General features: G+C 27.5%; 4 protein-coding genes across 4 annotated transcripts in view; 1 reads left to right on the forward strand and 3 right to left on the reverse strand.

The window, feature by feature from the left end:
- Positions 1-5,556: 5,556 nt before the first annotated feature.
- Positions 5,557-7,053, reverse strand: LOC122855533 (3-hydroxyacyl-CoA dehydrogenase type-2-like). Its single transcript, XM_044156974.1, has 4 exons — positions 6,647-7,053; positions 6,414-6,575; positions 5,915-6,341; positions 5,557-5,838 (listed from the first exon to the last, which is right to left on the reverse strand). Exons 1-4 carry the CDS (start codon positions 6,650-6,652, stop codon positions 5,672-5,674), a joined length of 762 nt encoding a protein of 253 aa, XP_044012909.1. The 5' UTR covers positions 6,653-7,053; the 3' UTR covers positions 5,557-5,671.
- On the reverse strand, positions 7,049-8,346 carry LOC122855531 (3-hydroxyacyl-CoA dehydrogenase type-2-like). Its single transcript, XM_044156973.1, has 4 exons — positions 8,226-8,346; positions 7,994-8,155; positions 7,485-7,911; positions 7,049-7,422 (listed from the first exon to the last, which is right to left on the reverse strand). Exons 1-4 carry the CDS (start codon positions 8,229-8,231, stop codon positions 7,253-7,255), a joined length of 765 nt encoding a protein of 254 aa, XP_044012908.1. The 5' UTR covers positions 8,232-8,346; the 3' UTR covers positions 7,049-7,252.
- Positions 8,347-8,617: 271 nt separating this feature from the next.
- Positions 8,618-27,885, reverse strand: part of LOC122854033 (peroxisomal hydratase-dehydrogenase-epimerase-like) — a 96,265-nt gene continuing 76,997 nt past the window's right edge. Inside the window, exons 4-12 of the mRNA XM_044154443.1 lie at positions 14,893-15,054; positions 14,478-14,813; positions 14,317-14,413; positions 14,075-14,235; positions 13,679-13,712; positions 12,716-12,852; positions 9,482-9,643; positions 8,960-9,386; positions 8,618-8,884 (exon numbers count right to left, since the gene is read on the reverse strand). Of these exons, the coding sequence (XP_044010378.1) occupies positions 8,709-8,884; positions 8,960-9,386; positions 9,482-9,643; positions 12,716-12,852; positions 13,679-13,712; positions 14,075-14,235; positions 14,317-14,413; positions 14,478-14,813; positions 14,893-15,054 (1,692 nt within the window). The 3' untranslated portion in view covers positions 8,618-8,708. The remainder of the gene's footprint in view (positions 8,885-8,959; positions 9,387-9,481; positions 9,644-12,715; positions 12,853-13,678; positions 13,713-14,074; positions 14,236-14,316; positions 14,414-14,477; positions 14,814-14,892; positions 15,055-27,885) is intronic.
- On the forward strand, positions 10,375-11,450 carry LOC122855534. The gene is made up of 2 exons (XM_044156975.1): positions 10,375-10,775; positions 10,869-11,450. Exons 1-2 carry the CDS (start codon positions 10,683-10,685, stop codon positions 11,322-11,324), a joined length of 549 nt encoding a protein of 182 aa, XP_044012910.1. The 5' UTR covers positions 10,375-10,682; the 3' UTR covers positions 11,325-11,450.

Consider the following 27,885-nt stretch of genomic DNA (forward strand, 5'->3'; position numbering starts at 1 on the left):
GCTGAATCAGCTAGGGCCAGCCAGGCGAAACACCCTCGCCACTATTCCACTATACTGTATTATTTTCATTCCTGTTTTATCTTCAACCCCTGTTTACCACCACATGAATCTCGGCTGATGTTTCAAGGATGAGAACAATCCACATCTTCTTTTTCTCTTTCTCTATCTCTCTCTCTCCCCAAACTTGTTTGCATTTTCACTTCAAAAGGGTAAATTGTCTCACGATATTGAAATAAAAAAAAAAAAAAAAATGAACAAGCGAAATAAGTATTTGTTGAAAGTGAAAAGTATTACATTGTTTGTAGGGTTAAAAACAAAAGTTTCGTAAACATAAATGTATTTTTCCACTTTTACGAATTTCATTTTCTTTTTTTTTTTTTTTATTTTTCTTTGACGGATAGTAGAATGAATTGAGTGCGAAAACATGCTGCTATTGTTATCAATGTCTTTTTGAACCAGCTGGTTTTTTAAAAGAGACGTATTTTTTTATTTACTGTATATATATTTTATTTTATTTTTTTTGGTGCAGTACAGAATCCAATGACCGAAAAAAAAAAAAAAACAACGAAAAAAAAATAGGCAAACTAGCAAAGCCATAGACGAGTGACGGAATTGCGTTTGTCGACGTTAATGAAACAGATTAATCAGTGTGACTGAGGGCTGTAATTCCCGAAGTAAATGATGTCGATCGTGTAACTAACACATTCACACAAGCATGTAAAAACGAATATATTTTAACGTAATCATTCAAGTTGCTTTGTTGACGATCAAATAACTCTATTTTCTATTTATATTTTTTTTCTCAGTAACCTCACCAATTTTTTTAAAAACCTCTCTTGTTGGTATATAATCAAATGCTTGTATCAACATTGAACATAAATTTTCGAGACTCAGGCTTTATCATGTATTGGCCTTTTTTCGAGAATAAAATAGTGTGGTTAAAATGTAAAAATAGAAGAAAAATAAAATTAGGAAAAAATATATTGTGGTAACCGACACAAGTAGGGTGTGCAAAAGAAAGAATGACTTGATCCCTTCGGGACTTGCAGCCGAACGAGTGGCCGAAAATGATTACTTGTGATTTAAGAGGCTCTCTGAACATTGCTTACTGCATCTACGCCAGAATGCACTGTTTTATTTTATCATCCAAGTACAGGCATACACTTACTTTTAAATCTTTTTATTTTCTTAATTTTTTTTCAATAAAATTTTAAACAGAAAATTCATGATAAATTGCGTTAATTAAATTATCAATTGTATTCTTTGAATCATGTGATTTGTAACTATCCACTTGATACAAGTGCTACTTGACTTATTGACATGACAAAGGTGGTACATAGTTTGAGACAGAGATCAACTCTTCGCATCATCTGACATGAATTTAGAGGCATCATGTGAAACTAGTCAAGAAGATGTGACAAAGGAATATTTTACTACATTACAGAGGCTTATTTTTTTTATTTTTTATATTTTTTTGTTGTCAAAATAATTAAAAATATAATTTAATAGAAAAAAAAATATTCATATGCAAAGCACATAAATGTATTATTGATATATATTTTTTGAATTCTTGTCAAATGCAGAAATATCAAAATTTGAAAAAAAAAAATAAAAATAAAAATTCAATAATAGATTTGAGAATTTATATTTGATATAAGTACCTACTTACAGATACATGTTGTACCACATGTTAAATTTTCTCTTTTCAACTCGAGTGTATTTTATCGTATATTATAGACAGCCTCAAGGCCTGGACTTTACTGGTCTTTTGTCGGACACAATACTTTATTCAGTATATACACGATCACTCAATACATATTTTTTTTTTTTTATTTCATAAACATAGACAACACACGTTCATCTCATTATAAAGTCTGTTTGATCGACAAACATCGTTCGTTTATATTACTTGTTCCATGAGTAAATATAGCAACATAATGGACAACATTAATATTGTTTATTTTAAATGATAATAATAATATTTAATTCAATACTGTTTTGTTAAAAATTATATAATAATTTATCAAATAAATTATTTTACTTGGGAGGTTTTAAAAAATTTCTAAATTCGTAAAAATGCATTTTTTATTATTTTTTATGAGTATATATTTTAATCTTTGTTGATGTAGAAATGTGTTGATGATGATGATGGTTTGTATTGATATTGTTCAACATAGATGTTGAACAAAATGAATGCAATTGTACAATAATGATGGGTTTCATTGATTCTATTGATGGATTCAAGTTCAGAGACACAATTGGACTATATCAATTGCATGAGTTGAGTGCTCAGTCTGTACATATAAATATACATATATACAAATGTGAACAGTGTAAAGGGAAGTTTTCTATTCAATCGACCTTCAATCTGAAATCGTATATATACAATATATGTTTATGGAGAGATTTGTATTGAAAGATGGACATTGAAGGGTTTGGAATATTGTCATGTTCCATTTCAGAACATCTTGCTTCCTTCAAAATTCAACCTCTGCATCAATCCTTTTCTCAATTGATACATCATCTTTTTTTTCTCCTTCTTCTTCTGGAAAAATGAGAGATTTATTTGGAATGAGTATTAGAGGAAGAAATAAAAAATAATGGCAAAAATTTATATCTCATTTTCGCATCTGGGTCCAATTTTCTTAGCTCATTCAATGCTTTCTCTCAAAGCATCACAAAATTCTACTTATATACATGTTTCACTTAGCACCCTGCTGTTATACTCAAACACATATTCAAACTTAGAAGTAATTTCGCAATTCTTGAGACAGTTGATGCTACCACATTTGAATATATATATATAACTTGAAATACCAACATATATGACTTTACCAAAACGACAAACCTAGCAAACATTCAAACAAAGACATGAAGATTGAACAGGCACGCAATTTCCGTATATGTACACTGTACAAATTGTGGCAAATTAATTTCTGTCACTCACGCGATTTCGTGATCAATTTTAACTATTATTTTTATGATTATCGGAAATAATTATCTTGTTGTACAATTCATTTTTTTTTTTAAATATAAATACATATTTAAAATTACGTGGATTAGTTTAAATGCAAACATTATATTTATTTATTACATTTATTATTTATTCATGAAAAATTTTAGAATTTTAGTACAACTATGATATATATATTTATAAAGAAAATGTTGATTCATCGAAGCGAATAAATTGTACTTAAATGGTGGTAGGGTTTGATGTTGAGGTAAAGGCCTCTGTAAGGTTTGCTTGTTGATCCGAAGATCTAAGAAATAGTTTAGAGTTGACGATTCAACAGAAAGAGCTTATTCATCTTGAAATCCCAAGGCGAATATACCACGGACGATGAAACTTACCACCATATAACCAACATATTCTCATTCGCATACTCATGAATTCTTAATATTTTTAGTCGAAAAGTTTTTTATAAAAATCTCAACCAAATAATATTAAACTATGCTCTATTCTAATTCTCTCTATCTATTGCGTTTTTTTTTTTTTATTTAACATAGTCGTCTGCTGCTTCACAAATATCGCATACGATAGTTTAAAAAAGTTTCTTATTTTTTTTTTTTCAACTTCAGATGACCTAGGTAATCGCTAGAATGTATCATCGGCTTTGGCAAAACTTGAAAAAAGAAATTCAAAGTATATAGTTGACTATTTTAGAATAAAATGTGACTTTAAACTGACTTTAAAATTTACACAAATGATAAAAAATGAAAAAAAAAAGTCTACTTTTTTGCATCAATTATCAATTTAAATTTTAAATAGAGTTAAAAGTACTTAACATAGTTATTTAATAACATTGAATAAACATGAGATGTTATTAGTCATCCATGTGAATGATAAAATTATTCTCTATCTAAATTACTCAATTACAATGATTTTTTTTTTTTTTTCTCATCCCGTCTATTTTGTAAAAAAAATATTTAATGTCATACGGAAGTCGGCAAATCGATTCTAAGCTCAGTATAAAAATTCAGTGTGTAATATTCATCAATACCGTGCGTTTGATTTATTTAAAAATGGAATTTACAGTATTTATTTTTTTATTGTCATTGGCAAGTATTAATTTTGTAAGTAAAAAAAAAAAATATAATCTTATTCCGTCAATTGATCATCGATATTCATAAATATTAATAAATAATTTTTAATTTACAAAAAAAAAAAAAAAAAAAGACACATGGAAAGCTATCAAATGGACCAGTCAATTTCAAGGATCCAACTTTAAATTTTAATAATCCTCAAGTCACTCAGACATCATCAACTAGTAGTATTATACAAAAAAATAATTTTCCATCACTTCCAAATGTGATGAATCTCATTCCCCAACTACCAAATAAAGTTGGTAACATTTCAATACCAAAAATTTCAAATCTTCCACCATTGTCGTCATATAAAAATACACCTGGACTATCAGAAGCAATTGGATCTGCACGTAGTCGCATGGAGACTCTATTAGGAATCACCAATAATTTTGTTGATGGTATACAAAGTGCTCTGCAACAGGCATTTGAAAGTAATGATCCAACTGGTGCTGTACGAACACTTGTCAACACAATTCTTGATGCATATTTATATGTGGCATCAATGAATCCAATGTTTATTATTGGCTATCGTGTACTACAAGAAGGTATTAAATTAGTCACTGATATTGCTAATGCTGTGAGCAACATAACAATGCTGTGAATAATTTTTTTTTTTCCTTTCGTTAAATTAATTCTTCATTGTTTTGAAATTTAATTTACGAAAAGTAGGTTGTTGTTTAATCAAGTTATAAATTAATTCTACATATAAATTGTTATTTTTTATTTTATTTATTTTATTGTCATGTGATTCTATTATTTGATACACAATAACATTCTGAGAATGAGATTTATCTCAGTGAGACATCAAAAATCATATGGAAAAATAAAATATATATATTTTTTTTCTTTGAATATTCTTACAATCCAAGTTGATATTGAATTTATCCTTTTTCTCATAAAATTGTCATCGGTTGTGCATAAAACATGAGGGGAAGCTATTCGTCTTTATCGGAAATATATGCAAACACTTTGCGTGTATATATAGTTAAAATAAATAAGACGCAAGAAAAAAAAAATACCCCATTTTGTAGATTTTTTTATTATTTTTATTTTTCATGATTGTGGAGCGAGAATAGAATAGTGTCGAACGATTGAATATATTTTTTACAAATAGCAAAGATCGAGTATATTAAGAAGATGCTGAAGAATATTTTTGTTGCGAATTTTTAAATATTTTTCATTTTATTTTTACTCTGTACTGAGAATTTTTTTTTGAGGAAATCATATTTACATGCGTGACGTTTCTCCATAATATATATTTCCATATATAAATTTTATCACAAGCCTTGACGAGGAACACCCACTGTGAATGTTGGTGCGACTAAAATTGTATAATGTTTTCATTGATCTAACGAAAAGAATATGCGTATGTTAAAGTACTCATTTTCGTGTGAAAAATATAAATATGACGCTTTAATTGCACTGTAGAAAAAAGAAAAAATAATTAAACGAAACAAAAAGTAGATATATTTGAATGTATATTTAACCACTGAGTTAAAATTTCATCAGTTTATTTGAAAATATATTTTTTAATTTAATTTGAAAAATATTCAACATATTTTTAGAATAACATTTTTGTTTATTGCTAATTACTGAGACGAAAACCAGCATCATGACGTATAATTTCAGAGTTGATAAATTTATTTTCAATCAGAAATTTAATGGTATGAGTGATTTCATCTACTTGTCCTAGTCTACGTGGAAACAGCAAATCTTTGTTGACAAAATCCAATATTTGTGGTGCCACTTTATCTAAAAATATAAATTGCATTTTTATTTTTGAATAAAAAAAATAATATTGCAATGAGATTAAAATTTATAGTCTTACCAGTCATTGGTGTTTTTGTAAGACTTGGTGCAATACCAACAACACGAATACCAACACAAGCGACATGCTTTGCTGTACTTTCTGTCAAACTGTGAATAGCTGCTTTTGAAGCTCCATAAGCAAATAATCCTGGAGCAGTACTAAATCCAGCAATACTGCTTATATTAATAATAACTCCTCTTTGACCACTTTCATCAAGTTCATTGTCTTTCATCAATCCAATTGATCTAGCCATCACATTGATAGTTCCAAATGTATTTACCTCAAATACTTTTTTACAATTATCCAGTGATTGTGGCTTGTTATTATCGAAATCATAAATTCTTTCGAGACAAAATATTCCAGCACAATTAACAACAACATTCAATTTTCCAAAACTATCTTTTATAAACTCTATTGCTTTGTCAACTGAATCTTCTGAAGTTACCTGAAATAAATTTATTTTTTCAATTAATCTTGTGGTATTTAACTGTTTAAGATTAATCTGTTGATAACATACATCTGTTTGGTGAAATAAAACATTTTTTCCTAATTCAGAGGCGAGAGCATTGCCTTGGGGATTTATATCAGCTATCACAACTTTTCCACCATTTGACACAATCATTTTCACTGTTGCTTTACCAATTCCAGATGCTCCACCCGTCACCAATGCAAAAACATTCTAAAATATTTTTGATTTAGACAAATTAAATAAGTTTAATAATTTTTTTTTTTAAGAAGTGAATTAAATACCTCCATGTTTTCTTCAATTTTTTATTATTTCACCGTGATGTAACAAAATGGTAAATTGATAGGAACTTAGACTTGTTTTTTCGTTGACAATTCAAGACAGACTGCTTGAAAAATATTCTCCAAAAATTTTGAAAGGAAATTTTAACCATCTTTTGTCATTGTATAAGTGTTCCCACCATCGGTGAAGGGACGATTTCTCTTAACGGTAAAAGGCTTAGAAAAATTTCTTTCTAACAGATAATGTAAGATGATGTAAGGTCTTGGATGAGCCGTAGAAATTTTTAAATGGTAATATTTCTACTGAGGTATTTAAAATTTATTGTTTTGGATAGGAACAAAGATGTAGGCTGCACCGGACGTTTTTATTTATTTATTTATTTATTCATATATTTATAATGTACCGTGTCTTAAAAATATAAAATGTCAGTTTAATTACACTGTAAAAGAAAGGAAAAATAATTTAAACAGTACAATAAGTAGATACTTAAATATACATTTAACTGCCCAGTTGAAATCACATCAGTTTATTTGAAAAAAAAAAATGAAAATATATTTTCAAACAAAAGTTAATATATTTTTCGAATAAATTTTAAATAGTTTATTTTATTATTTATTACTGGATCGGAAACCACCATCCAGACGAATAATTTCGGCATTGATAAATTTATTTTCAATAATAAATTTAATGCAATGAGTGATATCATCTGGTTGTCCTAATCTACGTGGAAACAACATATTGTCGGTGACAACATCCCGAATTTGTGATGGTAAAATATCTGAAAATATTAATTTTATTTATATTTTTCAATAAAAAATATTTTTAAATTTACAGTCTTACTCATCATTGGTGTATCTGTTAGACCCGGTGCAATGCCAACAACACGAATACCAAGACAAGCGACATGCCTTGCTGTACTTTCTGTCAAACTGTGAACAGCTGCTTTTGAAGCTCCATAAGCAAATAATCCTGGACCAGCACTGAATCCAGCAACACTGCCAATATTAATAATAACTCCTCTTTGACCACCTTCATCAGGTTGATTATCTTTCATCAATCCAATTGATCTAGCCATCACATTGATAGTTCCAAATGTATTTACCTCAAAAAATTTTTTACAATTATCCAATGATTGTGGCGTGTTATTATCGAAATCATAAATTTTTCCCAGACCAAATATTCCAGCACAATTAACAACAACATTCAATTTTCCAAAATTATCTTTTGTAAATTTTATTGCTTCGTCAACTGAGTCTTCTGAAGTTACCTGAAATAATTTATTTATTCATAACATTTTTAATTAATTTTGTGGCTTTTAAATGTTGGAGATTAATTTGTTGATAACATACATCTGTTTGGTGAAATAAAACATTTTTTCCTAATTCATTGGCGAGAGCATGACCTTGGGGATTTATATCAGCTATCACAGCTTTTCCTCCATTTGACACAATCATTTTTACTGTCGCTTCACCCATTCCAGATGCTCCACCCGTTACCAATGCAATGACATCCTGAAAATTTATTTATTTATATGTTAAGCTAGTTTATTAATTTTGTTTTTAAATGAAATAAATTAAATACCTTCATGTTGGCTTCAATTGTTGTGATCGTAAATGTTACAATCTCCTCAAGAGTTGCTTCTTGTTTGAATATAATTCGGATAGCTTTCACTAATATATATCATGCTGATTATTTTTATCAAAATGACTTTGATGATAAGGTTATTTTTTTGCCATCATACAATATCACTGTCAAAGTCTTGTCAAAAACGATATCTATAATCTTAAATTTAAATTACAAAAAAAATTCTGTTTTAATTAAAATATATGAATAGAATTTATTATCATTGATTTTAAATATTCCATTCGGTTTTTTGCATGTATATTATATAAAATATCAAGTCGTGGAATTTTCATAAACGAAATTTATCAAATAGATACCATTTTAAATTTATTTTTAAAATTTTTTTCATATACATTTATTAAAAACAACAAAGATGTATTTAAAAAATAACAACATATCAAAATCAATATTTGAATTGCATAGTTAAAAAAGAAAAAAAATTTACAACATGATATTGCTTGGACGATGACCAGCATCAAGACGTATAATTTCAGCATTGATAAAATTATTTTCAATGATACATTTAATCAAATGAGAAACTTCATCCATTTTTCCAGGTCTTACTGGAAACATTTGTTCATTTGTATACGAAACAAGTTCGTCTTCTGTTAAATCATCTGTTATTAAAAATAATAATTACTTCATTATCACAAAACCATTATTAAAATAATTAAGCAATAATTATTAATTACCTAATAATGGTGTTTTGATGATACTCGGAGCAATAGCAACAACTCGAATTCCCACACAAGCCAAGTGTCTTGCTGATGTTTCCGTCATAGACATAACAGCTGCTTTTGATGCGCCATAAGCAAGATACTGGTGTCCAGCACCAAGGCCATCAACACTACCAATATTAATAATAACACCTCGATATCCATCTTCATCTGGTACTGTCTCTTTCATTAAACCAATTGATCTTGTCATAACATTGAATGTTCCAAATGTATCAACTTCAAACATTTTTTTAAACTCATCAAGTGAATGGGGTTTATTATTTTTAAAATCATAAATTGTTCCTTCACCAACAAGACCAGCACAATTTATCAAAACATTTAATTTTCCATATTTATTTTTAATAAATTCCAATGTTTCATCTACTGATTTTTCTGAGGTTACCTAAAAGTTAAATTAATTTCTTCATTTTATTTTTAATAACGAAAATATATTATTTTTTTTTTATCAACTGATAAGAGTTGAGAAAAATATCTTACATCAGTTTGGAAGAACGAGGCATTATCACCGAGTTTATCAGCCACTTGTTTACCTTGAAGATTTATATCACTTATTATCACTTTACCACCATTTTTAATAATCATTTCTGCTGTGTTTGCACCAATTCCAGAAGCTCCACCAGTTATTAATGCAACAACATCCTATTTTTTAGAAAAATAATTTATTATTGTTCAATGAACTCAATTAGAATTATTTAATGAATATTTTAAATTGAATTTACCTTCATTTTTGATTGGTTTTTTTATTTATTTTTGTTATCGAGAGATTGTTGGAAACGTAAGATACGTAACTGACTGATGCTTGTCTGTAAAAAAATAATAAATTATGAAAAGTATGTATGTAATGGTTTGAAAACGAAAGTATGTGTAATCTACTGCGTCAAATAACGAGGCCAAGGTTAAAGAAAAAACTACTCGCTCTACCGTAGAGACATCATGTTTTTTTTTTTTTTTTTTTTACATAATTAATACTAGACAAGTATAAAAAAGAAAAATGATATTTATTAAATCATGACTTGTATAAATGTTTAGTAAAATTGATATTTACAAATAGTTAAATTAAAAAGTACCTCGTTGAATTAAAAAAATAATGTGAGGAGTATTCGATGTGTCAAGTTTGATATGAATTTTTAAACTGGCCACTGAATAAACAGAGGTCAGATTAAAAACGTCTCGCTAAAGATTGTTGAAAGAACGACTTTCTCAATAACATATAAAAAAAAAAAACAACAAGATAAGAAAAAAAAATAATAATGTTTCAATTTCACTTGTTAGTTTAAAAATTAAAAAAAGTAAATAATAACAAATCGTATGTTTTTATTTCAATTAAAATGACATGAGAATTTTTTATTTCATTCATTAATTATCACAAGCCTTTTGACTGTCTCTTTAACAATAAAAAAAAATAAAAATAAAAACAATGCACACAGAAGCATTGTTTTTATTTAAAAATTGACGTTGTTCATTGTTAAAGAGAATAATTCAATTTCATCAATTGTTAATACCTAATGGATAACTTTGGTGCATTGTTCTATTGTACAAACTATCTGCACAGATGTACAGAGTAATTCAATGTCAAACAAACGTAAACAGCAGGTCTATTGATAACTAAGTATAAATACAACGAATGATACTGATCAGGAAGTATATCTATCAAGTAGTTTGATCTCAGCCAGATAAAATGACACGTGGTACAGTGTTTTGTCTATTCGCCCTATTGGCAGTTGCATCAGCAGCCTCAATTTCAGGCTCAGCAAATCTTAGTGGAAATTCAGTAAGTGAAATTAATCTACGATCGTAATGGTAAAAGCAATTTTTCATGTTTTTAATTAAACTAATAAAATTATTATTATTTTTTTTTTTGTAGGCAGGAGTGAGTTTTGAAACTGTTTTTCCAAAAATTCCTGGATTTAATTATCCATTATTTGGATTCAGTCTTTTGCCAACATCTTCAAGCTCAACCAACGGAACCAGCTCAAATAATGGAACTTCAAGTTCAAATAATGGTACCAGCACAAATAATGGAACATCATTAAATATTCCTGGTTTATCAACTGCAATTCAACTACTTGAACATAAAATAGGAGTTGCTCTTGGTATTGGACAAAATTTAACAGCAGGATTTAACACTGCATTCCAGCAAGCTTTTGAAAATAACAATTCGACAGCTGCTGCCAATACAATTGTTGGAACAATTTTACAAACAACTTTAGCAGTTGCTGAAGAATGTCCTCTGGTTGTTGTTGGAGAACGTGTTTTGCGAGAAGGCATACGTCTTTCAATTGAAGCTTTAAAATCAGCTAATAATATTGCTACTGGTTAACTCTTGAATTTTAAGAAAATTTTAAAAAATTATATTATACAAAATTTATGCAAGATGATAATTTTTTTTTTGTTGATTTAATATTTTATTGTTGAAATATATTTGCTTATATACCTATAAAATTAATTTGTTTTTTATTGAACTCGTTTTTTGGATTTACAAATTTTTTTTATTTACCTGATGAATTCTCTATTATTGTTATCAAAAATTTTCTATTTGCCTGATGAATTTCAACGACATCTACTGATGAATTTCTTGAAGAGAATTTTTGGAAAAATTTAAAATTTAAAATAGAATTTTTTAAAATTAAAAATATAATTTTATCGAAAAATTAAAATTTATCTATTTAGGTTATGCATAATTATGTTTGTCAAAAAAATATTTTTAAGAAAAATATTTTTCTATAATTTGAAAAATACTTAGATATTATTATCCTAAAAGTTCCAAAACAAAATTTAAATTATTACTTTTATTTTTTTTTTCCGTTTTATATTTTTTTTTAAATTCGGTATTTTTTTGCCAAAAGCTGTCATTGATAAAAAAAATATTTCCAAACTAAATTTTCATGAAATTATGCTTCTATTATCAAAACAACACTTGAATATTATTATCCTGAAAGTTTTAAAGCTTGATTTCAGTTGTTCTTATTTTTTTTTCAATTTTATATTTCTCGTGACTTGCAGACAAAATTCATCATTTTTCGCTGCAGCTCTTGTTTATCAAAAAAATATTTCTAAATGAAATTTTCGTATGATTATGCTTCAATTATGTTTCATAAATTTATTTCAATTATTTACTTTTCAATTCATAAAATGGCCCAGCAAAAGGTATTGACATATTTGACAAGATTGAGAACTTTCAATTAATTGTTCAATTGTATTGCGGTAATTTAGTGCAATTAAATGAAACTATTGTTGAAAAGTCTACACAAGTGTTATGAATTTTTCAATGACAAACACGCGTAGATATTTGTCAATTGATGAACGATATAAATACTTGTCTAAGAGTAGATTATTGTCAGTTTCTTGTTTGGGTTATCTGAAAGCGTTAGTACAGTTATAATTTAATGAACGCTTTCGGCACCGTGGCAGTAGCTTCAGCTGCCTTTCCTGATCCTTTAAAATTGGTAAGTTTCAATTAATCTTGATCAATAATAATTTACAATATAAAACCAACTATTTAATAATTATTCTGTAGGCTGATAATCCAGCTGTTCCCTCATTTCCGGACATAAGTAAATTAGTAACTCCAGAAATGATATCTGCTTTTCAAAATATATCATCATCATCGGGACAACCACTTCCAGGAATTGCAGAACTCACTACGGCCGTTGAAAAATCACGAAAATCTATTCAAACTGATTTGTGTGAAAATTTCGTTGGTGGATTTACATCAGCATTTGAAAAAATTATTCCAGGAGGTAATCCAGTAGCTGCTGCATTAACAATTGCCAAAACGATCGCTGATGCAAATATGGCCATTGCTTTGAATTGTCCAGTAATTAATATTGGTGAACGTTTATTGGATGCTAATCAAAAAATTAGTTTAGCACAATTGCAGCTTAATTAATAATTTCAACTGGCTACAACATACTTGGACAAAAACTTTGAATGAAATAATTTTAAAAAATTACAAAAATAAATTAGCTACTTTACAATAAGTTAATAAACAATTATTTAAATTATTCTGATCTATTTTAAGAAGCAACATTGATTTGTAAATTAACACCAAGTCTTTTTGGAAATAAATTAAATTTATCAACATTTAATTTTTTATTTGTATCAGTAATTGGTGTATGAATATAACCAGGTAAAATATTAACAACACGTATTCCTTTATTAGCAAATGCTCGTGAATTGTCATTCTGAGAACAGCACCTTTGCTTACTGGATATGCAATTAAATCAGCTGATGCATCATCAGTCATGACACTTGCGATATTGATAATGACACAACGTTGGCAATTATTGTCAGAAATATTTTCTACCAACATGCCAACGGCTAGTAAATATCCCAAGTGCATTTACGTCCATCAAACATTTGTAAATTCCCCATGGATGTGCAACACGGGTCTCCAAGTCATCCGGGACCATAGTCTCAACAATACCGCTTCTATTTATAACTACATTGATTTTACCAAATTATTTCTTGCTAATTTCCAATGCAGCCTGTGCATCTGTTTTTATTTTAACCTTGAAAATTATTGAAATTTATAAATAAACATGTTAATTGGCTTTTATTTAACATTTAAAAAAAAAAAAAAAATTATTCACATTGGTATTTATAAATATTGCATTTACCTTTATTATTTTTATCAACAACTTTACCATTTAATTTTTTAAACATTCGCTTCACCTGATGCTCCGCCTGTTATTAATGCAACAATTTTCTAAAAAATAAATTATAATTAATAATTTTATTTTCAAATTAAAAAAAAAAAAAACAAAATTATACCTTCATGGTTGGCTCCATATTGTGTGCAAGTTTGGTTTTTTTTTTTTTCTATATATAAAATGATAATACAAAATTTGTTTCTGCAGCCGGTGCAGTATAAGTTATTAACCACTAAAAACGTGATAATTTATGAATAAACTGACCACTTAATATATCTTTATTTTATATATCTATATCTTTATTTTTAAATTAAAAGTCAATATTGCGTCAGACATATTTATCTAAATTTTATGTAATTATTTTTAAATATTAAACAAGTATTTTTTTTTTACATCTACATTAATGAATTTTATCATTTTTTTTTTTTTTTTTATTTACATCAGTATGATTAATCTCGTCATTGACAAAATGACTTTCGATAATGAATTTTATTAAGTGAGGAACCTCGACTGTCTTTGTGTTATTTTTTTTTTGAAACATTGCACATGTAAAATAACCAGCAACATTTTCAATTTTTTCTATACATAAAATAAATAATATATAATTATTTTTTTTGCCAATTAAAGTTAACAATTATCTAGTTAATATTTTGTTCTTACTTGAAACATGAGATGTTTCTACAATGCTTGGGGCGATTGTGACCACTCGTATACCCACAGAAGCGACATGTCTTGCTGCTGTTTCTGTCATTGCCATCTGTTGATTTGAAATTAAATTTTAATAATAATATATGTTAATTTATGATTATTAATATACTTACAACAGCAGCTTTGGACGAACTGTAAGTTATATTACGATAACCAATTCCATAAGCAGCAACACTGCCTAAATTTATTAAAACTCCTCTTTGGCCATCTTCATTTGGTTGATTTTTTTTTAAAAAACGAATTGATCGAGTTATCACATTAAATGTACCAAATGTATTAACTTCAAATATTTTTTTATACTCTTCAAGTGAATGTGGCTTATCATTATTTAAATCATAACCACCTTCTTCACCTCCATGAATACCAGCACTATTTATAACAACATTCACTTTACCAAATTTTTCATTTGCAAAATTTAAAGCATTGTCTACTGATTTTTCATAAATAACCTGAATTAATATGAAAAAAAAAATTGAAAATAAATCAATAATTTAATTTATATTTATAAATGTAAATAATTTATTTTACATTTGTATTTATGAAAGCTGCATTTTCACCGAAATTAATAGCAACATATTTTCCTTGAGGATCAATATCAGCTATGACAGCTTTACCTCCATTTGTAATAATCATTTCGACAATACTTTTTCCAATTCCTGATGCTCCACCAGTTACCAAAGCAACAATATCCTTAAACAAAATATAATTTAAATTAATTTTCAAAGCGAAAAAAAAAAAAGAATAAATCAATTAACCTTCATTTTAGTATAAGCTATTTAAATTAATTATCAGAAGTGCTTTAAGTATCACTTGCAACTGCAGTATGAAAATTTTATTCAACAGACATTTAAGAACTGAGTACTAATTTTCATATATTTATTTATTTATTTTTTTCTTTGATGTGATTTATGAAACACATGTGTATCCAAGATAAAAAATACAACAAACATATTAGATAACCTGCACGAGGTCAGTTTGATTAACCTTCATATATGACAGGAATAAATAAAATCATGATCGAAATATTGTTAATAAAAAAAATAAATATTTAACAAGATCAAATGATTTATTTTTATATAATTTATATACAGCAAAATTATTATCTTGTTTATCAAGTAACATATCATTGTTTTTCGCTTTTTATTTTTTCACAAAGAAATGATAGCAATAAATTGTTTAAGTAATAAAAAAAATGGTAATTTAATTTTTTATTTGGTAATATTATTGATGATAATTAATTATAAATTGAAATAGCATTTTCATGGAACGTGGTCAACCAGTTTTACAGAACCTAATTCAACCCGATTAAATGCCCAGTGCCAGGTTAATGCTTGTAAATTGAACAAATTATGTATCGTACAGTTGGAGACCAACGCGTAATAATTAACATACGCATTACCTCCGACACCGAGTCAACCTAAAATTTGCATTACTACGTGTCGAACTGGCATCTGATCTCCAGAGACCCACACACACATGCACACAAACTATTTCCCATCTCCCTTGTCAACTAAATAATTTAATTTTCAACAAAAAAAAAATAAATATTTAATTTTAATTTATAAAATAGTTGTCAAACTTTTCAAGTTCGAAATGAATAAATTTTATATTTTATTTTCCATTTTTATAAAATTAAAAAATTAATATTTATTGTTAAAATTAATTTATGATAAATTTTATTAATTTACAGGGTGAATAGTAGGTGTGTGTGGTGAAGACTTGAGTTGGCCATTTCATTTTGAACAAGGTGTGAGAATGTCGTCGAGGTCGGACACCACGTAAATTGCATACCCAATTGTGGTTGACTGAAGAGTATGGGCTTGCACAGCTGTACGTCAGTGAATTTCATTTTATACATGGTATTTTTATTTTTATATATATATAGTTTTTGGCTCTTTTAAATTGTGAATAATTTCTATTTTCTATCTATTTTGTGTCCCTGTTATTTTGGTAAGTTTCAAGGTGGTGTACAGCCAAAGCTGGATATAACAAATCCACAACCACAAGCCCATTTTGAGCTTGAAATGGTATACCAACACCAAAAAACTTTGATACACTAAACTCGTACGACTTTACTTTTATTATAATTATCATGTATAAACTAAAATTTGCATCAGATATAAATTATCAATATATAAAAACAAAAAATATTAGTAAGATTATAATATATAATTATTCATTATAACTTTAGGACAATAAAAGTAATATAATAAAGTAAAATTATAAATAATAATGCGAAATATATAAAATACAATTTATACAATTTATGGTTTTATTTTGTACACTCGACAGTCACATTTTCCGCTCTTTTCATGTCAAACGCACGCTTACAATTTCCGTTATAAGCCCAGTGAAAATCGTTTCCTTATTTATTTTATATATACCAACAAGATTCTCAACGACTAAGCGCATTGAGACAGGTGCGTCTTTCAGTTGTACTTCAACTAACAATAGTTTATTATCATTATATATATTTTATCTTAAACAAGCCTTTTTATAACACTGTCTTTATGCGGACACGTTAAGGGTCTAGTTTCATGGTTCAGCTCATTATTTTTTGATAAATGCTGATGCCAGTTAAATTGTACAAAAGGTTACTATATGATTCAGAGTATATATAAAATATCATTTACTCTTTTACACTTGAATTTTTATACCTTTTTTTTTTTTTATCTGGAAAAGAGAAAAAATAACAAAATTTTTTTCATCAAAAATTCATTATCACAATAATTATATAATAAAAAAGAAAAAAAATTGGATTACATGGCAATTTTTATACAAGTGTTTTCTTTATGAAGGCTCGTTGAATTTTGGTAAAATTGCTACAATTTTCCAAGAGGCTCAAACAGCCTTCCATTTGGCTTCCAATCAGCTTTTTCGTATACATATATACTGTGGTAGCTCAATCAAGAAAAGCCAACACATATTCAGTTTGTCTCGTAGACAGTACAACACCCCTTCTTGAAACTTTATTCAATAGCAACTTTGTCTATCACATGATCGAAATTTAGAGATGCACGAAAAGTAACTTGAGTTTTATGCTTTCAATTTTAACTTTAATTTTTACTTGTTTATTTATTTTTTTTCTTACCATTTATTTATTTATTTTAGATTTATTTTTTTCTTTATCTAATTCAGTCTGATTCTGTTATAGAACAAGAAAATCTAACAAGATGCTGGCTGGTTGGGATAACGTTGAATCCAGAGGTAAGAAATTGCATGCGTCAAGTTAAAAGAAAATGCATGGTTTAAAGTTGACTATAAAAAATAGTGTTGGTACTTTTGATTCGTTTAAATGTGCTAACAACTTTTCCGACAAGATCTTGCATCAAATGAATTGTGAAAGACTGAGATACCTTGATTACCTTTCGAAAAGTTAAAATTGTCTGATTAATCGTAATAGAACCTATTCAATAGTTATTTTTTTATCATTAAAACTTTATTTATTTATTCATCATTATTATTTAACAAAAAAAAAAAAAGAAAATACAAAAAGTTTTTTAATTGGAATAAAATATATAATAAATCTTTGTTTTATCATTATTTTTTTTTTTTCTTTTACAAGAGATGAGACTTGGAATTTCGAGGTCGATGTGAAATTCATGTTAGTATATGGAAAATTAATTTAAGTGGTTGCTTTTGTGAAACCACGTAATTTAATATTATTAGTTTGAGCAAAAGTGTTTACAGTGGTCGACATAGAAAACCCGAGTTAGCTTTTTGAGTGACAAGGTCATGTTCATAATTTGAATTATTAATTCTTACTACAATTAATTGTAATTATTTTTTTTTTATCCTAAGTCAAATTAAACCCTTTTTTTCTTTTTTTAAAAAGATAATTTATTTTTAAAAAAATTGCGATGAATAAATAATAAAAAATGAATAAGAAATCAATACTTTACTCGTGTATAAATAAAATGACATCTCACTTTACGTTAATGACACCCACAAATAAAGATATATTTACCTGTCAGTTTAAAATTAAAAAAAAATATATTTCTTTTTATACCAAGATCAAGTATCAAGAGATAATTTAATTGTGCTAAATGAATGGGTGTACACACGATCCAACAAAGGAAAATAATTATTTTTAAATCTAAATCTTACCAAGTTTAACATATCGTGTGGGTTTTTCATTGATATTGATCTCACATTGGCGTCATTCGATAATACACTGTAATTTATTTATTTATTTTATTTTTAAAAGCACTTTTAAGAAAAGATATCTTGAATTATTTAAATCCACTTGGTTTTGAATACGTGATTGTAATTCATTGTTAATAAATCTCTGATTGTACAACTGATCAAAGCTTCTCATATTCACAATATTATCCTTCAACCAAATCACAACATAATAATTCAAACTTGATATTTTTTCCTTTCATCATAACATTAAAAAAAGAAATTTAATTTTAGCTTTTGCTAATAATATTTCTATGAATTTTAAATAGACATTATAACGTCATAAAAATTGCTCATCAATTGTCAAATTTACCTGACACTCACTTGAATTATCCAAAGATAACTCATACATATAGATATGAATTTTTTTTTCTTTGCTCTTTAAACTACTTGAGATAATTAAAAATCAAAGTTCATGCCAAAGTAAATTTATATCATATTGAAATAAATGATGTAGAATAATATTAAGATAATGTTGAACTTTAAAATGTGGTTAATAATAATTCTTGGACAGGATGATGTCCTTCTAGAGTTTCAATGTAGATACCAAGTAATCTAACAAGCTGTATATCCATAACTTCTTGACAAATGATCCTTCATGTAAACAACCATTATTTCAATGATACGAATCTTGATAACACTTTTTATTTTTTATCTTTGTCTGCTCGAAATATGGTCATAACTTTTGTGATATTTAAATTGATCAATCAGATAAATTTATGTCTAGAGAGAAAACGAAAAAAAAAACAATAAATTATTGATTACTTATGATATTTGCAAGTGATATCAATAAAGTCCAAGATATAATTTATTTATACACACAGATGTTCATGTGTGTGTGTGTGTAATTATTAACACAATAACACGTGCAGTGCGTTAATAACTTTCACACATTGTCCAACAATAATTTGCATGAACATTGAGGCCAATAAACACTCTCGCAGTTTGAAAATGATGAAGAAGAGAAGGGGTTGATTTGATTGGTCTATAGACATAATGATGCCAATGTATTGTCATGCAAATCTTGCTTTCGAGACTGTGAGGCGAGCCTCGGGCCCCATTATATCGTTGGCAACCGCTTATCGTTCACTATTCGTCCAACATAAATTCACGATTTACCCAATGAAACTCTGATATAGTTTACCAGTTATCACAAGAATCTTTAGCGTCATTTGGAGAAGCTTCTTGGATCAATACTCTCTTGACTTGATAGAAAAAAATATATATATAAATAAATTTCGAAAAAAAATCCAACAAGTCCCCTGGTCAGTTGAAAAGTCTTTTTTTTTTTTTTTTTTTTGTATACCTATACCCATTTTTGCTCGAGTATTTTATTCTGATTTTGTGTATATGGAAAATTGATAAGAGAATTTTTACAGTTGAAAAAAAAAAAACCAATGGCGATATAGAAGTTGGATAAAAAGAAAAAAATAGTATATGAACAGATGGGATGTTGTTGTGTCTCTTGGGGATATGTAATTTTTTTTTTTTTTTCGGGTATTATTGCCGGAAGGGTGAGTTCGCTATCATTGCTCCATTCTCGCGATTCTAATGCCATTCTAAAATGACATATTAACTGTACAATGATATTGAAATTGATATGACTAAACTCCAATTTTATTGTAAAAAAAAAACACCCCGTGGTTCCAACGTGGTTTTTGTATATTAAAAAAAATCTTTTGTTATATCGATAACTACCCTTGTTTGAATTATATTTACAAGAAGAATTTATTCACAATTAAATTGACAACTGTTGGTCAACTGTTTCATAAAAATTTATACAATTGATTAAACATAAAATTTTTTCATTTATTTATTTGAAAATTGGTTGAAAAAAAATTTAATTTGGCAAATTTTTTTTTTTTTGTTTAATAAATAAATATCAAAAAACCATCAGACAAATGTAATTAATAAAAAAAAATCATAATAACACATACTCGTTATGTAAAAAAAAAAAAAAAATTGAAATAAATAAAAACGCTTTTGATGTTGACGATGATTTTTCCATCACGCTCAGTTTGAAATATGAAAACAAAATTACGCGGTTCAACGAATCGAGTTTCTAACCACGCAAAGCGAAATATTTTTGAGGGATATAAAGGGTGGTATGATGATGCACATATAGAGACCGAATGCACGCGTGAATTGTGTTACGATATAAAGGATATATGTGTATGTGGATGGAATATAGTGACCGGGCAATATCACCAACAGAACCATAGGATTATACGCAGCCGATTACTGGATTCAATCAATTATTGTTCACTCGGTATCTACGTCATACCGGCCACACGAGAGTAGTATAACATCAAGTACCTATCTGTTTGAAGTTTCAAAAATTAATTAATTAATTAATTTCAAAAAGTCAATTAATATTGTTTTACATATTGATGTAATTTATCAACCAATGAGTGACAATGAAAATAAAAAAAAAACATCAACTTTTGGTCATTTTTGAATTTCAAATAAACAAAGATTAAATTTTTTTTTTTTTTTAATTAATTCAATAATTAAAATGAAATGAAAAAAAAATTAAATTGTAATTTATTCCATACGATTTAATTGAAAATTATAAATTCATTTATTTATTTAAATTTAATATTGATATTGTGAATTTTAGGATAGAATTGTATTTGGATTATATCGGCAACAGAATCCAATATAGGCTCAGTGTCGTCCAGTTTTGGTTAGTCCGCTTATCTCAACACCGTTGAATACTAATTGAGGATACTACTGGTTATACTATATCGTATCACAATCACCACAATTAATCCAAATCATAACAAATCGATTTTACGTATTAACTTGACTTGTAAAATTTAATTTAAATATAAGACTATTTAAAATTTAATCTACAAATAATGTTATTATTTTTTTATTTTTTTTAAATATCCAATTAGACTTGGCATACAAGTAGTTTTGGCAAACATGAAAATTTCAAGTGTCTTAAAGAAAGAGTTTGTAGTTTAACTGTCTAAAAACGAAAATGAAAAATAAAATAAAAAATATAATATTACTTCATACCAATTTAACTGGTTGAAAATTCCCGAGAGCCTATTTTTTATTTTTTATTTTTAGCTCTTACTATAGCATCGTGCCCATGACACTCGAAATGAAGAGAAAATTGGAAGAGACTTGTAATAGCGAACTGAGTTTGAGACACACAAAATGAGACCAACGGTGTGAATCCCACCGATATTCACCCTTAATCCCCCTTGGGACAAGCGAATATCGTAATTTCAGGATTGTTACCCGATTTTATTTTCTCATACTAAACTCTAGGTCTCGTGCATTTTCACTCGAATTTTCCAATTTTCTCTTCTTTTTTTTTTTTATATTTATTTTTTTTTTTTGTTTTCTGCTGACTATGCGATTGTCTGTGTTAAACATACCACCACTGTTCTCCCATCGGCTCAAATTACCATTCATTACATTGAAAAATTTTCTATAAAATTGATGAAACAATTGTACACCATAATTGTACAGAGCAATTGAATTTTATATCCCTCTCAGCCTAAAAAAAATAATGTCAAATTGAAAAAATATATCCCGATTGTCTGGAATTGGAATAAAAATACAAAGCTCATTTTTATTTTTTTATTTTTCGTTGGATAAATTATGTATTTGACTTGGGTTAACGAAAAATAAAAAATCAAAAAATATTAAATTGACGGAAATGAAAAAAAAATTTATTTGGAGTTTAAGCGAGGGAAATGAATTTGTAGAAAATAAAAAATAAAAAAATAACAGAAACACCAAGGGGGGTGTGACAGAATTGTTATAGTAAAATTGCAACAATGTCATGAACGTAAATAAAAATAAAAGTTTATAAAAGTGAAAAGGATGAAAATGTTAAAAATATACAGACAAAAAAAATAACCAACTTCAAGAAGATCCAATGAGAAAGTACAAAGAAGCAGCAAAAAAAATAAAAATAAAATAAAAAAAATAGTAGAAGATGGCCTGCTTGCGATTAGATGACTTGTCAACCTACGGTAAAATTGCATTTTACAAACTTGTTTCGTGAAAAAGAATTGGAGGAAATTGTAGAGGAGGGTCTTGTGTCGTTCTCACTGTGGCAACATATATACACAGCCTAGACCAGGTGGTGGAGGAGGTAAAAAAAAAAAAAAAATGTAGGATACACGTCCGGATCTTTATCAAGAGAGACTAAACCTAGTGGGCATACTATTTTCCATTTTAGTATGTGTTTACTTAAAATACAAAGAAAAATACAAATACTAAAAATAAGAAAATGAAAGAGTAGAGAAAATTTTACTGTCCAGAATAAGCTGCAGGACGTTGTTCACCTTGTTGATGATGAAAAAATAAATAAATAAAAAAAATAAGACATGCAAAACTTTATATTCTCTGCTTTATTCTTCATTCTTTTTATATCTTTTATTTTTCCTTCTTCTTCTTCTATTTTCAAGGTTTGCTGAAGCCTTGTTTAATTCTCATTCCACAATTCATTCAATCCCACTCCTATTTATTTTTACAAAGAGACACACAAATTGCCTTGAAACTTAGTTTTGCTGGATATAAAGGACTTTCCGATTACGTTATCCAGAAACTCTGTGATTGATCTGAGATGACGACGATTGCATTGGGTAACTCAATATCATCTCTCTCTTTCTATTTTATATCTTGAGTATGCAGACTAACTATTCAAATGTTTCAGCTTGACGATGAATTAATTTAAGTTTTAGTCATCAATTGATGATCAAGCAACAGTATTTTTTAAAAATTAAATATTAAAAATATTTATTTTTATTATTGAACATATTTATTGACACATATTTCCAACTGGATAATTTTTTATAATATAAAATTCAGTTAATTTATTATATTTGTTTTTTTCGTTGTTTATTTAGATTGATTCTTTGCACGCTTTTGACCATGTTTATATTATAAATTTATATTGCCTAGATTTATAACAGGGATCAGCCAATCTGATCCTTTATACTATCCCCTTTTTTTTATTTTTTTTTATACATGTCGTATAAACCTAAAACCTGGAAAAATCTGACCAGCTCAAAATTATTGGGGATAGTCATGTGATTTTTTTGGATTTCATGCTTGAACGCCTCTTTTACTTGGTGTAGAAAAAAAATTCTCTTTTATTTTTTTACTGGGTTTTTATGGATAACACAAGTGAACAAATGCAAAATAAATATCGCCCAGTGTCCACTAAAGATTTGTCATGACTCATGTCTGTCAATAAGTTTCTATAATTTTTATTTACTGTTTCAATATGAATATTTTTTTATACTAAAGCATGACACAATTTTGTTTATTATTTTTTATTTATTTTATCATCACACAATTGAGGGATAAAAATTTGGGGAAAAAAAAAAAATAACAGATATGGTTGTGCTGTGATTGCAAGTTTGGACATTTTATGGATGATTCGCTGTTACATTGTGATCACTGATGTAGAAAAATGTCCATCGACCTGACATTATCTATTTCCATATTGTAAATTTTCCATCAGTTAACAATATTATTATTATCATCATCTTTTTTTATTTTATTTTGGATTTTTTTTTTTTGAACAACAATTATTATTGGAAAATTCGACGATTTGTTGGAGCATACAAAAGGCTCATTCATTCATATCATCATTTGTAAATCACTATATTCATTTACTCTAATTTAACAATACAAAAATATTTTTAAAAAATAAATAAATATATATTATTGTAGGAAAATTTATAGAAATATTGTATAGATAGAAAAAATTGTATTATGTGAGTTTGAGTCTTGAGCATAATAAAAATTATTTGATAATAAAAATAACAAAATTTAGCAAACATCAGAGGTAAAAATCGATCAGAGCAAATCAACGAGAAACCTTGATGTCCCGGGATAGACCAACAATGATAATCTTTCAATTTCTTTATCTGTTCATTGACCATTTCTTTCATTATCAATTCTTAACTGATAATACGATCGTTGTTCATTGTTGCAATGAAGCTTTTACTCATCAGGATATTTTTCTTGAAAAGCTGAACATAGCACAAAAAAAAAATGAGACAAAATTTTAAGCAAGAATAGTATTGTCAAAAAAGAGACAGAAAATTGGTTTGGTTCATACTCACGTATCAATGGTGGTCATTGTTCATAGACCTTTTCAAATCCGATCGACCCTTCACATGAATTCTTCGCCAATGAAAAGTCGAAAATCTATTGTTTAATTTTTTTTTATATTAATTTAATTCTTAAATAATATAAATTAATAGGCAAATATTTTCTTGTTAATGAATCATTTATTATAAATTTTATATTTTCTTTATTACATGATGTTTTAGTTTGAAATGTCAAATAGCATCTCTTCTTCTCTCATCACACACAAACATATATATATTTGAAAAAAAATATATATAAAAAAGAAAAAAGAAAGAAAAAATAAATGAAAAAAAAAAAAAAACAACTTGCAGCCAAGGGAGCAATCAGGCACCCGCATATGCTCTCCTCGATTGACCCTGCCATTTTTCTTTCTATTTTTTTTTAAACCCCAATGTCTCCCTTCAACATTTCTTTCACATGCGGATTTTTTTTTTTATTCTTATTCTTTGTTTTCATTCGTTTCATCTTTACCATCATACTGTAGTATCCAATTGAAAAGTTTAACTGCAAAATTCCTCAAATAATTTCAAACGACAAAAGCATTTGATAAAAAATAAAAATATAAAAAATTATTGGAGATAAAAAAAGCTCTGGTGAATGAAGGAAATAAAATTTAACCATAGTGTGTCAGATGTAGGAAATGAAATAATGACAAGATGGCTGTTCAATGTATTATTGGAATGATTAATGCATGTGCAAGAGAGTTGGGTTAGTAACGAAAGAGACAAAGGAAAAATAGGAATGAGAAGTTCAAGAAGGCTTGAAGACAATCAACGCGTTGTTGAAACAAGACGATTGTGTCGTTTGACCGGATGAAGTTCAGCGCTTTTCTACAGGATTATCCTTTGACTGTCTACCAAGATGAGAGAAACAATACTATTGGACATTTGGTCAATGCTTGGTTCCTGTTATTTCTCGTTATCGACTCTCACGCCTTGCAACCAACTACCTAGTCTTTCCTGCCTTTGTACTCTATCATGATGACCAAAACAAAAAAAGCTCAAAAAAAAAAAAATTCCATCTACCGACTAGAATACAATACAATTCGCGCTTTTCAGGGCTTCCTTAGCTACATATATATTTTTTAACAAAAAAGTTTATCAAAGTTAGAGCCGGATCAACGAAAAAGACAATACAAAATATTTCAATGGAAACGGAAATTGAAAAAAAAAAAAAATATAAAATAAAGATAACCATGGAATAGAAAAAATATATTTTTTAAATGATTATTTTAATAGACATATTCTATCATTAAAAACGACGTCTTCTAACATTCGATTGGTCGATTTTTAATTAAATTTTATTTTTTTATTTTTTTTTAAAAGCTCTCCTGAGAAAACGCATCGATAACTTTTTCGAAAATTTGTAAAGCAATTAGAGACTGGCTTCAACTACTCAAGTAATAAATGACAAGACTACAAAAATCACATATTCAATAGAAAACCATTCACTGCAGTTGCCGGGCAATTTCTGGCAACACTCTAATGGCCATTTATGAATTCTGATAAATTGAATACTCTGTAACTGACATGATTATAATATCTTTTCAATATACGAATATATTTCAAAATGATCATTTGACTTAATAACATCACATGGCCATTTAAACTTTATTTATAACTTGAAAATTTTGCCATGTATTTATTGAAATCCATACATTTAAATAGCTTTGATCAATAATTATTTTTACATATAATATATTCTTGACCATTATGGTATTATTGAATTTTATGAAAAGCAAATAATATGCACACATATATGATAAGTTGAGGATTACAAGTTTTGTCTGTATGAGCTTTTGTAGAAAATTTTACAGAAACCATATGAATATATTATGAATCCCTTGATTCCCTTTGTCACTTACCAAAATTTTGATGTTTTACAATTCAGTAAATACATGTACATTTACGAATCCTTTGATAATTAGCATTTAGATTTAAAACCACAATATTTTGAATATAAATTTTAAATATATATTTGTTAAATTCTATTTGTACATGTTGGTATGTATATGTAGATGGAAGACTATTGTGTGTATAGAATAGTCAGATAGATAGATGATTTTGGACTGTTGAAATTATAGACTAATTAAATCAATGACGCATCGTGTATTAGCGCTTCCACTTGATGCACATCTGATTCCAATTCATGATTCACATTAACCAATCACGCGGAATGGCTATCAGTTAAATAGAATTGAAACCAAGAGGTCTGATTCTCATGGCAATACATGCACATGTATGTTGAACTGATTATTTGAAATCTACAGGAACATTTCAACACTCTGTATAGAATCCTGGTACTTGGATGAATCACCTCTTGGTCAATACAAAGCGACAATATACCATGAAAATCACATTAGATGATTCGTCCATAGAATATATCATGATTAATCATTCTAACAAACAACATCAAAGTAAATTATTTACAAAATAAATTATTTGCTTTGATTATATATAATTATTTTATTATATACCTGGTGTATTTAATTTTCGGAATAATGCCAAATAATTTGGCTGGTAAAAAAAAGTCAATAATAAATATCAATACCAGACGTTTTATATAAATTTAGAAAAATAATACCAATTTGAATTTAGTAGTCTATATAAAGGGCAGTTTCTTGTCTATTTTATTTTTCAATTTTTCCAAAGAATTAGGAATTTGAAGTGTAGTACTTCCTTTAGCCCCTTTTTTTATTTTTTTTTTTTTATTATGTTAAGTTTTTCTTTTCCTGTTTACTTTTGGCAATGTGCCATACTGCCACATTTCCAATATGCAATTTCAGTTATTTCCAGAACGTTTGTTGCGCCCACGCGTTAACGCTTTTGCCTAGCTAATGTCATGGAAATCGTGTAAGCCTAGTATGCATATTATAGCTCAATAGCCATTCATATATATTTTGATTTTTTTATTTTTTTTCAACTATGATAATAATTGTTATGCTTTGATATATATATATAGTGTAATTTAAAAACATCAAGAGAATCACATGCTCTTTGTGTCATTGAATAAATTATAACAATAAAAATATACAATTTTGTAGTCTTTGTTTTAGTCGTTACGAATAGTCAAATTGTTTGCTATTTTATTTTTATTTTTTTAAATGTATTCTGACGTGATTCGTGTATATAGAAATACCATCGAGACGACCATAAAAGAACAGCTCTATTATAACCACCACCTCGAGGACTATTTGATTTTGCATTATGC

This window comes from Aphidius gifuensis, linkage group LG4 (genome assembly GCF_014905175.1).
Source record: "Aphidius gifuensis isolate YNYX2018 linkage group LG4, ASM1490517v1, whole genome shotgun sequence".
Classification (NCBI taxonomy): Eukaryota; Metazoa; Arthropoda; class Insecta; order Hymenoptera; family Braconidae; genus Aphidius; species Aphidius gifuensis.

Excerpts from the sequence above, each read along its gene's own strand:
- LOC122855533 (XM_044156974.1), bottom strand. Across the intron at positions 6,342-6,413 it reads TTTTATTTCACCAAACAGAT|GTAACTTCAGAAGATTCAGT; the intron begins GTATGTTATCAA and ends AATTTATTTCAG. Across the intron at positions 5,839-5,914 it reads TACAAAAACACCAATGACTG|ATAAAGTGGCACCACAAATA; the intron begins GTAAGACTATAA and ends TTATATTTTTAG.
- LOC122855531 (XM_044156973.1), bottom strand. Across the intron at positions 7,912-7,993 it reads TTTTATTTCACCAAACAGAT|GTAACTTCAGAAGACTCAGT; the intron begins GTATGTTATCAA and ends AAATTATTTCAG. Across the intron at positions 7,423-7,484 it reads AACAGATACACCAATGATGA|ATATTTTACCATCACAAATT; the intron begins GTAAGACTGTAA and ends TAATATTTTCAG.
- LOC122855534 (XM_044156975.1), top strand. The coding sequence starts at position 10,683 with ATGACACGTGGTACAGTGTTTTGTCTATTCGCCCTATTGGCAGTTGCA. Across the intron at positions 10,776-10,868 it reads CAAATCTTAGTGGAAATTCA|GCAGGAGTGAGTTTTGAAAC; the intron begins GTAAGTGAAATT and ends TTTTTTTTGTAG.